Source organism: Plutella xylostella, chromosome 24, assembly GCF_932276165.1.
Source record: "Plutella xylostella chromosome 24, ilPluXylo3.1, whole genome shotgun sequence".
In the NCBI taxonomy this organism is placed as follows: domain Eukaryota; kingdom Metazoa; phylum Arthropoda; class Insecta; order Lepidoptera; family Plutellidae; genus Plutella; species Plutella xylostella.
This window is the reverse complement of record NC_064004.1, coordinates 3,218,394-3,231,851: the sequence shown is the minus strand read 5'-3', so window position 1 is coordinate 3,231,851 and position 13,458 is coordinate 3,218,394. Positions and strand designations below refer to the sequence as shown.

The following is a 13,458-nucleotide window of genomic DNA, read 5'->3' as shown; positions in this document are numbered from 1 at the left end:
TTCTGACGGCTCCTGAATCCCTTCTTGTTAATCCTATAGGTACCTACTTTGTAAAATACAGCATGAGCCCGTATGACGTTTAACTGACAGATCCGTATAATAAAGTTTGGTTTCTATAAAATGTATGGATTTGACAGCTGTCATAGGTATACAGTACCAGTGATGACAGGCCTGGTGATGCTGAGCCCGCGCTGTATCCGGGCGATGGCGGCGCGGTGCCGCGGCAGCGGGGCGGAGCACCCCCCCTCTTGCAGCACCAAGCTATACTAGTCTACGTCATTGCTAGAGATGACACTGTGATACATAGTCAAATATAAGACGGTGTGTCAAAAGCATCACCCACCCAGAAGCAGAAATGAAGAATGAAGAGCGAGCGTGATTCCACTTAGATCTCATCGCGAGTTTTGGGACAACGCCATTGCTTCAGCATTCTGACGGTTCCAGCGTCCCGTCTAGTTAATCCTATAAGTACTTTGTAAAATATAGCAAGAGCCCTATGACATTTCATTGACAGATCCGTATGCCTGCGGGTAATATATGCCGGCGGTGGTTGGTTTTCCCTTAAATGTCATATAAAATTTGACAGCTGTCATAGGTATACAGTACCAGTGATGACAGGCCTGGTGATGCTGAGCCCGCGCTGTATCCGGGCGATGGCGGCGCGGTGCCGCGGCAGCGGGGCGGAGCACCCCCCCTCTTGCAGCACGAAGCGGCCCAGGGTCTTCCAGTTGGCCTGGAGATGGTAGGTGAGGGTTAGGTTGGATGACTGGTAGAATAGCTGATGGTAATGGCTTGCAAAAGTGGTTGGTACAGTAAGCTGAAAAGGGGTGACTCAGGGGTCATTTTGAATAGCCACTTTTGACACTCTTTTTCGGTTTACATACCCTTTTCCTGATAAAATATTTGATTGGATTAAACATCCTGCATAAAGAATGGGAAGGAAGTTTGCACATTTAGAACACATCTATGGCAACAATCTAACCACGGTGGACCCGCATGACCCATGACTAACGTGACCATTTATTTTTTTTGTCAAAGCGGGACACCTGCGGAATTTAATATCCCTCAAAGATACAGTAAGATTTCTATATATTTTTAGGTAGCTAACACGGGACAGCTTCAATGAAAGACCGAATCAACAACGTAACTGATTTATTGTAGGTAAACAGAGAATTGACATCTACCTACAATATACATATCTCACACCTCCACCGTAAATATATGGGAACTATGTTATAGCTATATTAAGTTCAGGATATAAAAATAATCAAACAGTTTAGTAGTCCGCAATCAAACAGTTTACAATTTAATACCTATCAAGATAAACATACTGACTAGGCATACAACGGAAGTTATATTACTAACCTTAGATAAGTACCAATGTATAAATAAGATTATATGTATAGGCATAGTATAGTTTTATGTTAAAGATAACAGATTAATTACAACTTAGGGTTTACATAAATGTATCTGACAACATCATCTAAAAGTAATAATAAAACGCTGGCAACAACGTCTATTTTCCATATTTGCCAGTAAACATACAAGTTCTTTTTGGACGCATAATAGTTTGACCTAAAGATTGATCGGTAGTGGGGAATTGCTGTACCGTTTCGTTATTATCGGCTGACCCAATTGCATCAACAAACTCCTCTTCAATACTGGTCATAGGAGACAGAGGTCGCCCCGGCTGAGAATCTTTTTCGTTGGAAGACTTATCCAATAACAGTTGGTCGATGTGCCGCGTGCACTCACCTCCTTCACCGAGGCGCACTCGGTACGTGCGCGGAGAGGGCCTGGCGATGACCTCGCCGTGCGCCCAGCGCGAGGCGCGCGGCCGGTAGTCCCGCGCCAGCACGCGCGCGCCCACCTCCAGATGGCGCTCCAGGCCGCCGCCGCGCTCCACGGCGCGCTCCTGCGCCACGCACACCACCTCCGCCGTCGTGGGCCGCAGCGCGTCCAGCCTACTACGCAACCTTCTTCCTAATAAGGACACGGCTGGAGGTACGCCAGTGGTAGCCTGCTCGCAGTTTCTATATTGAAATAAAAATTTGCTTACCGCTGCGTCGACATCCTCTCCTTCAAGCGTGGCCTTTTTCATCGCTCTCTTAACTGACTTTACTGCGTTTTCCGCAGCTCCATTGCCAGCCGGTCTGTAGGGGCTGGTGACGGTATGTTTGATAAAGTTTAACCTTAAATATTGTTCGAAATCCTGTGACGTAAACGGAGGACCGCCGTCACTTACCAGCTGCGTCGGCAGCCCGAACCGAGCGAACAGCTCGCGCAGTTTGTTCACCACTGACTGTGCGTTGGTCCCCTCCATCTTTTGTACCTCGATCCACTTACTATGAGCGTCCACTGTGACCAGATAATACTTACCACCAAATTGAGCAAAATCAATGTGGAGTCGCTGCCAAGGTCGGGTGGGGAACACCCAGGGCTGCAGGGGGACATGTGCAGGTGCATCGCGCTGCTGCAAACACGCGCCGCAATTTCTGCACAGCTGTTCAATATCAGAGTCAATACTAGGCCAGAAAACATAATTTCGGGCCAAATTTTTCATTTTCACAATGCCAAGGTGACCTTCATGTAATTCTCTCAAGACTTGTTTTTTTAACTCCTCCGGTATAACCACTCGATGATTATAAATTATACAACCACGGTCTACTGTTAACAAATCCCTTCTATTAAAATACGATCTAAAATCGTCGGATTCAACATTACAGAGCCAGCCGTTAATTACGTAACTCACAACCTTTTTAAGAATCTTATCTCTCTCCGTAGCTAACGCAACTTCATTTGCACTGATTGGGAAGGATTCTTCTACAAAGTTAATGTAGGTGACAGAGTTCGAATTTAATTGCATAATATTTTCGATCTCGACAGTCTCGCGCGGCGTCGGCAGCGGCAGTCGCGACAATGCATCGGCATTACTGTTACTAGCTGACTTCACATACTCGATATCGAAATCATATGCTGCTAGCCGTACTGCATACCTTTGTAATCGACTTGCAACTGTTTGTGGAAGTCCTAACTTTGGCCCAAAAATAAAAGTGAGCGGCTTATGGTCAGTTTTGATAGTGAAGTGTCGGCCAAATAGATACTGGTGGTTTTTAATTACTCCAGTAAATATTGCCAACGCTTCCTTATCGAGCTGACTGTACCCGCGCTCAGCCGAATTAAGTGTGCGAGATGAAAAACAGATAGGTCGCTCGTCGCCGCCCGGGTAGCGGTGCGCCAGCACGCTGCCGATGCCGTACGAGCTGCTGTCTACAGACAACACGAGGGGAAGCTCGGGAGAGTAGTGCACCAGCAACGACTCACTAGTCAATGCACATTTTGCGTCAGTAAACGCCTTTTGACATGCCTCCGTCCATTTCCAAGGGGTATTCTTCTTTAGTAAGTTATGTAATGGACATAACAATGTACTGAGGCCAGCGATAAATTTGGCATAGTAGTTAATAAGTCCGAGAAATGATCTTAACTGTGATACGTCAGTTGGTGCTGGTGCATTAACAATGGCCTTAACCTTCTCAGGATCCGGATGCAATCCGTGTTTATCAATAATAAAACCGACATACGAGATGGAATCCCGCATAAATTGACATTTCTCTAATTTTATTCTAAGCCCGACCTCACTTAATCTGCGTAACAATGCCTTGAGATTAGCGACATGCTCGGCCGTGTCGCGCCCGGTGACCGCCACATCGTCCATGAACACCGCGACCCCGCGCAACCCTCTCAACGTCTCCTCCATAAACTTTTGGAATTTCTCCGGCACACATGTTAATCCGTATGGTGTACGTCGATAGACAAACGTACCTACGTGCGTGGTTATAGCCGTGCAAGCTTGGGAGCTTTCCTCCAAAAATTTTTGTTGGTAGGCGTTTGTGAGATCGATCTTAGAATATTTCTCACCACCGCTCAAAGCAGCAAATAACTCCTCTATTCGTGGCAAAGGGTAAGGATCGCGCATTAATTTCTTATTAATAGTAACCTTATAGTCACCACAAATCCTAATTTCGCCATTTTTCTTAATTACCGGCACAATGGGTGTGCCATAATCAGAATGGTCAACTTTGTAAATTGTACCGTTTGCCACCAATCTATTAAGTTCACGTTCCACTGGCTGCCTTAATGCCAGTGGTAGCGTGCGAGCCTTTACAAACACTGGAATGTCATCTTTTAATCGCAATGTCATTTTTTTAGTACAAGTGCCTAATCCCGGCGAGAACACAGATGGGAATTCCTTAGATAATTCTTCGACAATTGTTGACTCAGAAGTGGTCTCATTAATGTGTAGCAACAAATTTTTAATTTCGACACATTCAACATTCAAACTTGTCAGCCAAGATCTACCAAGCAAAGGTGGACCCCCATTTTTTATAACGTATAGTTTTAAATTTTCAGCTGTGTTCTCCCCTAGCCTGACCTTGACAACAATATATCCACATGGTTTGATTAGTGTTCCAGTGTATGAACGTAAACTAAGCTGTATATGATGTAATGCTAAGTTCGAAAAGTACTTCATATAACAATCATAATTAATTGTTGATAACTTACTGCCAGTGTCCAATTCAAAAGTTATATTGTGCTCATTAATAATCAAAGGCACCTGGTACGGTTCATCGTTCTTGCCGTTCACAGTTAGATTATAAAAATCGTTCGACTCGTCATCACTATCGACGTAATAATGCGCCCTTTGTTGCGCAAAACGATCACTATTATTGCCCGCCTGTCGGCCACTATTTTTGCACATCACTTTAACGTGACCTTTTTGGCCACACGCGTCACATGAATAATTCTTGAACCGGCACATCTCCGGACGATGTTCCCGGCCACAACGCCAACACGGGCGCGAGGGCCCCACAGCCATGCGCCTGCCCCGGGCCGAGCCGGCCCCGGGGGCGCCGCCGCCCGAGCCTCCGCCGCCGCGGCTGCTGCCTCCGCGCTCCGCCACGCGGTGCAGCGGCTCGCCGGCCGCCGCCGCCGCGCCACCCGCGCCTCCAGCCTGACCCGCCGCCGCCGCTGTGCAGCCCGAGCCGCTCGCCACCGCATGCCGCTCCGCTGCCTCCAAAGCGAAGGCTAGCTCGATAGCTCTTTTGTAAGATAGTTCCGTGACTGCGAACAGCTGTGATCGCATGACGTCACTGGCTAGCCCCGACACGAACTGATCTCGCAAATTTTCTTCGAGCGTGTCCTTGAAATTGCAGGTGCTGGCTAGATGTTTCAAGGCCTGCAGATAATCGCTCAACGATTCGCCGTTACGTTGTCGTCGGTGTCGGAACATGTGCCGCTCGGCTATATCCGACCGCTGTGGTTCAAGATGGCTGCCCACAATATCAATTAATTCCTTAAATGATTTCTCCTCAGGTGTCTTAGGAGCACATAAGTCGCACATTAACTCATATGTTGCAGTTCCCACAACCGTCACTAAAGTTGCCACTTTTAGCTCAGTTTTAATTTCGTTAAGCGTAATAAATTGTTCGACACGCCTTACGTACGCCGACCACTTTTTACTTGTTAGGTCAAAAGGTTCTATTTTACCGATAGGCATGGTTGAAAAACACAAATTTATTACGTTAACACTTAATAGATGTACACGCACTAACTTTAAAACCGTTTTCTTCGTCGCCAGTAAGATTTCTATATATTTTTAGGTAGCTAACACGGGACAGCTTCAATGAAAGACCGAATCAACAACGTAACTGATTTATTGTAGGTAAACAGAGAATTGACATCTACCTACAATATACATATCTCACAGATACATTATATTATCTTTCTTTCTTATCTTCTTATCTTTTCGCTCAGTTTGCTCAGTGCATCGATTGAAAGTTCAATCCCTACGATGAAAGAGTGAAATGTGAAAGAGATGCATTTTTTTATATTTATCTAATAATCTTGTAAAGTTGGTTTATTTAGGATACCCGACGAGTACACTACATAAATCCGAATTACTTTTTTACGAATATGAAATAACGCTTTTTTAAATTATGAATTTCATAGTTCTAGGAAATTTTAAGTTTCCGAATAACGAAAATTACGAAAAGTTGATAAAAACTAAATTTCAAACAACAGATTTATTAAAATGACCAAAGTATTTTTTTCGTATGTTATAATTTCGATGTTTTAAATGTTAGATTTTTTATTAGATTGAAATGTTTAAATAACGAATCTCAAACTTTTAACATTCCGAAAACACAAATCCCCGAACGTAACTTAGTTAACAATTTAACTTTTTTTTTGCTTCGCTCCGCTTTGTTTTTCGACATCTATGTGCACCTAAACGCTCCTCCTCGCTTTGCTCGTCGTCGCACCTATCTTTAGGTTTAGGTCCTAAGGTTTTTAAGGTTAAACAACGTAAAAATCCGAGCAATTGTTTTGCTTTGTTGTGTAACTTAACAACAAATACTACAAATAGTTTTCTATTTAACAATATTTTTACTCTGTATTTGAAACGCTCCGCTTTGTTTTTCGATATCTATGTGCACCTAACACGCTCCTTCTCGCTTTGATCGTCGTCGCACCTATCTTTATGTTTTGGTTCTAAAGTTTTTGAAAATTTCATTTTATTTTTAACGAAATCACGAATTATCATTATTTTTGGTCCGGATTTGATATTTTCGTGATTTTTTATAAATCTGTATTTTATTTTTCGTATACTAACGTAATCGTATTTTTTAACGTTCGTGTATTTAACAATCGTAATAACAAACTTTCGTGATTATTATATGCATTCGATTTTTAAAAATTAATATTTAAGAAATCGTTATTGCAATATTTTGTAAATTAGGACATATTTGGAGTTTCAAATTCGAAAAAAAGTTTTTCGGAATTTTTGGGTGTTCTCATACCAGACGCTACAAAATTCTTAAACATCATACTTTGTTTTTTTTAATAATTTGAGTAGTTTAATTTAAAGTTCTTTATCAATAGTGCATCTTATCTTATTTTCACATTCATAAAAAATAATACTTACTTTTTTGGAAAACATGTACTCCCACGCATTAGGTACTTTTTTGTTAGGAATCGGTAGGAGAGCGAGATAACTTTATATACACGATAGAGCAAAAGCGAGTCAATGATCGTCACTGAAAGAAGTTACTCGCGGAGTCACGGTGGAACTCGGACACATATTACTCCCTATAGTCTATGTGAGTAAGTGATAGTTAGATAAATAGTTGTCTCAAGTTATTAAAATCATGAAAGGAAATATGGGATGAAGTTACAAAATTTAGGTAATTTAAATTATCGTTTGGTCTGTTTAAGAAAGCGGGACATTTTTGCCCTCGCGGGGGACAGCGGGACGCACAGCTTGAAAGCGGGACTGTCCCGCCCAAAGCGGGACGTATGGTCACGTTACCCATGACCCAATTTTATCACGAGGAATCTGGTTTTAAATTATGATAGCTCTTATTTTGAAAAAGACATTGCTTAGTCCAATGCTGAAGGGTTAGCACGGGGCGCAATTGTGGCGAGGCTGCGCGATGTGAGTGAGCCGAGCCCGATGCAAAACTTTTGTAACGTCTTAATTGCGCCCCGTGCTAGTCCTTCTGGGCGATCTATTTGTCGTATGCACATGAATGTAGGTTCAAACCTCATACCTGAGCGGTATAAACCACTTCATCATCAGCCAGGGCCCTCTGTTGTGGTCCGGAGCCCGCGCGGCCACCCCACTCCAGCTCTTCCACAAGCACGAACCTGGAAAAATTACATTAAAATGGTTATAAGATTTAACGTAAGGCCGATCGGCAAGCGCAGAGAAAGCCAAGCGTTGACCTTTGCATCTACAACCAATTACAATATCTGCCACTGGCCATCAAGCAAGATTACTGTGCGAGCGTGAGGGCATTATAACTATGCGCGTACGACAGAGACAAATAAAAAATTACAATGCCCGTTTTTCGCTGCGCTTAGCGACCGTGCTTTAGTTAGGTATAACTTCCAATACATGCATTGATACATAAGTCATTGAAACACACTGTTACAGTATATTTAATAAGGTACCTTTTAGGATCATCATGACATCTCGCTTTAGTCAAGGCTTGGTAGACGACGAACGACGCCGTGGCACTTAGAGGAACCTGAATTAAGAAAACGTCATAATTAGTAACTAATAGTCTTTTTCCTACCGAATCCATGGCAAACTAACTCTATCTTAATATAGCTATTTAAACGATATTATTATATTTCCGGAAATGTAAGTTAGTTAGCATTGTAATGCAAAACTTGCCAAAAGCCACAGTCTAAAACTAGTCACGCAACGAGTACGTTCTACGTGAGTGATTTTCACGATGCAGTCACAGCGCCTGTATAGCCTACCTTCAGTATAGCATACGGTATCTGCGGCGACACATTATGCACACAGACGAGGAACGAGTCGGCTGGCGGGCGCTCCTCCTCCTTGGTCTGTGAGCTGGAGGTGGCGGTGGTGGCGGTGTCCTCGTCTGAAGGTGACTCCGCTCGGAGACGCTCGGTGCTTGATGATCTGTGGGTGTATGGAAAGGATTAGAATCTGAATATGTACCTATATTCCGTGGAATAGTTGAATATAAAGGGTTCCCTGACAGAACCCTTATCGTTCGTTCATGAGCGAAGATGGCCGCCATTTTTGTCCACTCTTACACAAACTTTTGGGCTCTTCTTCTTAGCCTGTTGTTGACGAACACTAGAGCTAGGTTTTACCACTGTGGCAAAAGGATGGGACCTTCAAATTAATCATATTTGTAAGGAACAGTGGTAACACGTCATACTAAACAGTTGGCTGATCGTAATTTATGGGTCTTTGTGGATTCGATCAAGGCGACTTAATACCTGATGCTGGTGAGCCAGGCGCGGCTGCTGGGGTCGTCGCCGACTCGCTTCAGCAGCAGGCGACTGCCTCCACCCTGTATATGTACCCTGGTGAGGAGCGAGCACCCTGTATATACCTGATGCTGGTGAGCCAGGCGCGGCTGCTGGGGTCGTCGCCGACTCGCTTCAGCAGCAGGCGACTGCCTCCACCCTGTATATGTACCCTGGTGAGGAGCGAGCACCCTGTATATACCTGATGCTGGTGAGCCAGGCGCGGCTGCTGGGGTCGTCGCCGACTCGCTTCAGCAGCAGGCGACTGCCGGAGCGCGCCGTCGACACGCGCAGGACCCGCTCGTGAGGCGCTAACACCCTGTAGAGAGATGGAAATGGATTAGGTCTTTATGGTTATTCATAGGGTAAAGAAAACTAAATTCACCCACATGGCATGTCACATCTTCCGAAGACCCGATAACCGATGATGTAAACGTGTGGAGGACGCCCTCCGGCTAGATGGTGTGACGTCTTGCAAAAATAGGCTGGTAATGATTGGATGCGGAAAGCTATAGATTGCATCCAGTGGCGTGCTTTGGGAGAAGCCTACGACCAGCAGTGGCCGGCTATACCTGATGATGATGATAGTCATATGAAATGTAAATTGACAAACAGCAGCAGCTATTGGTACCTAGATGTAATGTTCTGCTTTTCCCTGGCTTTTCCAGACGTGAGCTAAATCTATTTTACAAAGCACAATTTGCATATTTGAGCAGCAGAGTGCCTCGAGTGGGTGCTTTCACCGTGAGTGACCCTTATAATTTATTTTGCGGTAGATTTATGATGAAGTCGGTTACCTGTGAGTTGGAGCTCTTGATGAATTCTCTTCGACTAGGACATAGGATCCTCGCGAAGATCTGCAAACGCCGGCTTTCGTTAAGCATTGGGCTATGGCCTGAAAACCATATAAAAAGATGCTGAATTCACCATGACTTATGTATTTTATTTCATTCGAAATTCGAGAATTTTATCGCATTTGATAGAATTGTTCCAGCATTTTGTGGCAGTGTATTTGAAATTGCAATATGTTATGAAAAGTGAAATTACTAGTTATTTTAACTTACGATATTACCTAGATACCTAAATACTGATTATTCCAGCATATACATATACTTCTACATACCTCATTAGCAGTAGTATCCTGTGTGACCTTCAGTATGGAGTACGGTTCATGCCTCGACACGGCATACACTACTAGGAAGTGTATCTTGCGCCGCTGGGTGCTGTCTCCGAGGTCCAGGTCCCCTCGACAGGATTCCCCGGCCAGCTCTTCCGTGCAGCGAGAGAATATAAGAAGTGATGCCATGTTGAGAGGCTGGTTTGTTGGTGATCTGGAAGGAGGGGTTATTATGTTTATTGTCAGCCAAAACTCTTTATTCTATGGCTTCCTCATCAAACCACTACTTACTGACTACCAGTCTAAGGTCATTAGTAAAGAGGGCTGGATGACTCCTAAGCTATGCTTCCTTGTTCTTTGTTTACCTAAGCACCAGAACTTGTACATTTTAATTACTGATTCCCTAGTCGCTGGCTTGCCATTGAGATATTATCCACTTACGACTGATATTCTTTCAGCTTCCACTGAGATTATAAGGTACAGATGGAAAAGTTAATTAGGTAAAGAGTCCAGCGTTTAACTTAATTTCCGAGGATGTTATGAAGAAGGCCGTGGATAGTATTGTGGCGCTGCTTGGATGAGATCTATGTCTAGCAGTGGACGACTACAGGCTGATGACGATACTGATTTAGTGACTCTCTAACCTCAGCCTCACGTGCCGGTACCCCGGCCTCAGACACTGCAGCGGGATCACTCGCTGCGACAGCATGTAGCTCGTGTCCGCGTCGTACACCTCCAACTTCACCAACGCTTGTTATGATGTCTACTCACTCACCAGAACTTGTATATCAGTCTTGCCCTTCAGTTATTTCATTGCTGCTATCCTTTCTGAGCCTTACTGAGGGTATACCATATCAGAAAGGCTAGCACGAGGCGCAATTAGGACGTTATAAAGGTTCTCCGTCATGCTCTTGAAGCTGCGCGATGCAAGACTTTTGTCACGTCTTAATTGCGCCGGATGGAAAGAGTTATAGTCCATCGCTACACCTAGAGTAGATATAGCGATAGCTCTAATCATCAGATAATGACTTCTTACCGCAGCCTGACATGGCGGTACCCCGGCCTCAGGCACTGCAGCGGGATCACTCGCTGCGACAGCATGTAGCTCGTGTCCGCGTCGTACACCTCGAACTTGACAAACGCCAGCTCGGGGAAGTTTATCTGTGGATGGAGATGGTTCATTTATGTTAAGTTTGTGTGGAATTCTTCCATGTCAGGGCTAGCACGTGACGCAATTAAGACAATGACAAAGTTTTCCGTCGCGTTCGCTCTTGAGGCTGCGCGATGTAAGTGAGCGTGATGCAAAACTTTTTTCCGTGCTTGTTTGCTTGCTGCCTGGTGGCTGGATCGCCAGGGTAAGAGATTGAAAGGTCTAGAACTCAAATCCCAAGTGACAATAATTTTGTGATACCATTTCTTACTTTTCCAAATCTGTCTGTGTAATATACCTAGTTACATAGATACAAGTACTTTTTGTATTGATACTGACCTTAAAAGTGAATGTTTCATTCCAAGTAGGGTTCAATGCGTTTCGCCTGGCCACTCTGGTCCTCTGTTTAGCGCAGTCAGCTGGCACCCCAAGCACCTAGAATACAGAACATAAATATTTAATAATAACAAAGATAATTATGTAATACCTGGCTACGAAGACCATTACACTGATGATAACCACCACCGTTTTGTCACGACTCACGACCAACCCAGTAGGTAAATCATTTTATCATAATCACCAGTCAACAAGAGATCACTGCACTTCCCAAAGCATCACCTTCACACACTGTGCTAGCCCTTCCTCAACCAACCTCTATCAGCCACTTGTCTACAAATAAGCCTTGCATTCGGGCAACACGTTATTTCGTGGTCACAAATTAAGACGTCATCTAGATAGCCCAAACCCCAAAGCTAGTCTCTAACACAATAAAACTCTACCTCAACTTCCACCCAAGCGTTGTAGAACGAGTAGACGTGCTCGGCCACGTACTGTCCGGATATCACGGAGAGAGTCAGTCGTGAGGCGTGGATGCCGTCGAACTCCTTGTCCATTGGGTTGAACCTGTAGGTTGAAGAAAGCATTTATAACTACTTAATTGATTTCTAAATAAAAAATAAAAAAAACACGCACTCACGCCTTGTACTAATGTACTCCCTTGCGGGGTAGGCAGAGGTGCATTGCTGCACCCACTTTTCGCCAGAGTGTTATGTCCCAATGTAATAGGGGGCGGGCCTATTGCCATTTTACGGGCACATCCAAGACCCGAGAACAAATATCTGTGTTTAAACAAATATCTGCCCCAGCCGGGAATCGAACCCGGGACCATCGGCTCAGTAGTCAGGGTCACTAACCACTACGCCATTCGGTCGTTTCTAAATTACTAAATTTAAAATGGGGATCTATATATCTATAGCATTGAACAATGCCTACTCGGGATGACCTATGGTACCGCCTTCGATATTACTCTATTATGAAGTAAACAACTTAAAAAAATTGTGCCCATAGGTATTGCAGATTATACCTCTACTATACTTATACTTTATACGAGTATCAAATAAGTATCTAGATGATGATGGAGGCATTGAGCTACTTGAAATATTATGGGATATGGCTTTCGTGAGAGTAGACCTTGTCGAGGGTTTTGCTAGCCATGATTTCCAAACACGTAAGTGATCTGATTCACTCATTTTTCACCAACCATTTTACCATCGATTGTCTAGAATTGCGTCCACTGACCGTCTGTAAGCGATATGCGTGCAGTCCCACATAACCGGCGGTTTCCTCACAAAGCCGACGCAGCCGTTGCTCTCAAACATGGCCGCGTTGACCGCCATAGCCGCGTCCTCAGTCTGGTAGTTGAGAGCCACCAGCTGCACGCCACACGACCAGAACACCACTGGGTCGAAGTTGGACGAGTCTATTCTTAACCTGTGGGGTGATAACTGGTATTATAGCATCTAGAAGTCTCCTGGTTCACTGGATGAGTAAGGTGAGGAGTGAGCCACCAATAGCATTTTACGAGCGGAGATCGACCTGTTCGGCAGACTCTGTTGACCCAACTGAAGACCGACACTGGCAACACCGTTTCATCAGTGCCCGAAATTCTGGGAGAAATTGAGAGATTCTACGGACAGTTATACACCACAACACAAAACCCTATTACCAGCGGTGCTCACGACAGCCGAGCGCCACTCACCCGACACTATACCGAAGATATTCCGGACGTCAGTCTAGACGAGATTAGTATAGCTCTCAAACAGCTAAAAAACAACAAAGCTCCGGGAGATGATGGAATAACGACAGAACTTCTGAAAGCCGGCGGTAGACCGATTTTAATAGCACTTCGGAGGCTGTTTAATTCCGTCATACTCGAAGGCACAAGCCCGGAGGCATGGAGCAGAAGTGTAGTGACTTTGTTCTTCAAGAAAGGCAACAAAGCCCTATTGAAGAATTATAGACCCATTGCACTTCTGAGCCATGTGTACAAGCTGTTTTCGAGAGT

At 44.4% G+C, this 13,458-nt stretch overlaps 1 protein-coding gene across 1 annotated transcript in view; it reads right to left on the bottom strand.

The window, feature by feature from the left end:
• Window positions 1-589: 589 nt before the first annotated feature.
• Window positions 590-13,458, bottom strand: part of LOC105386068 (1-phosphatidylinositol 4,5-bisphosphate phosphodiesterase epsilon-1) — a 72,563-nt gene continuing 59,694 nt past the window's right edge. Inside the window, exons 26-39 of the mRNA XM_048629746.1 lie at window positions 12,693-12,884; window positions 11,894-12,017; window positions 11,454-11,549; window positions 11,001-11,125; window positions 9,971-10,178; window positions 9,645-9,742; window positions 9,050-9,166; window positions 8,326-8,491; window positions 8,011-8,087; window positions 7,608-7,704; window positions 4,852-5,377; window positions 2,246-2,358; window positions 1,610-2,020; window positions 590-733 (exon numbers count right to left, since the gene is read on the bottom strand). Coding sequence (XP_048485703.1) covers window positions 590-733; window positions 1,610-2,020; window positions 2,246-2,358; window positions 4,852-5,377; window positions 7,608-7,704; window positions 8,011-8,087; window positions 8,326-8,491; window positions 9,050-9,166; window positions 9,645-9,742; window positions 9,971-10,178; window positions 11,001-11,125; window positions 11,454-11,549; window positions 11,894-12,017; window positions 12,693-12,884 — 2,494 coding nt within the window. The remainder of the gene's footprint in view (window positions 734-1,609; window positions 2,021-2,245; window positions 2,359-4,851; window positions 5,378-7,607; window positions 7,705-8,010; window positions 8,088-8,325; window positions 8,492-9,049; window positions 9,167-9,644; window positions 9,743-9,970; window positions 10,179-11,000; window positions 11,126-11,453; window positions 11,550-11,893; window positions 12,018-12,692; window positions 12,885-13,458) is intronic.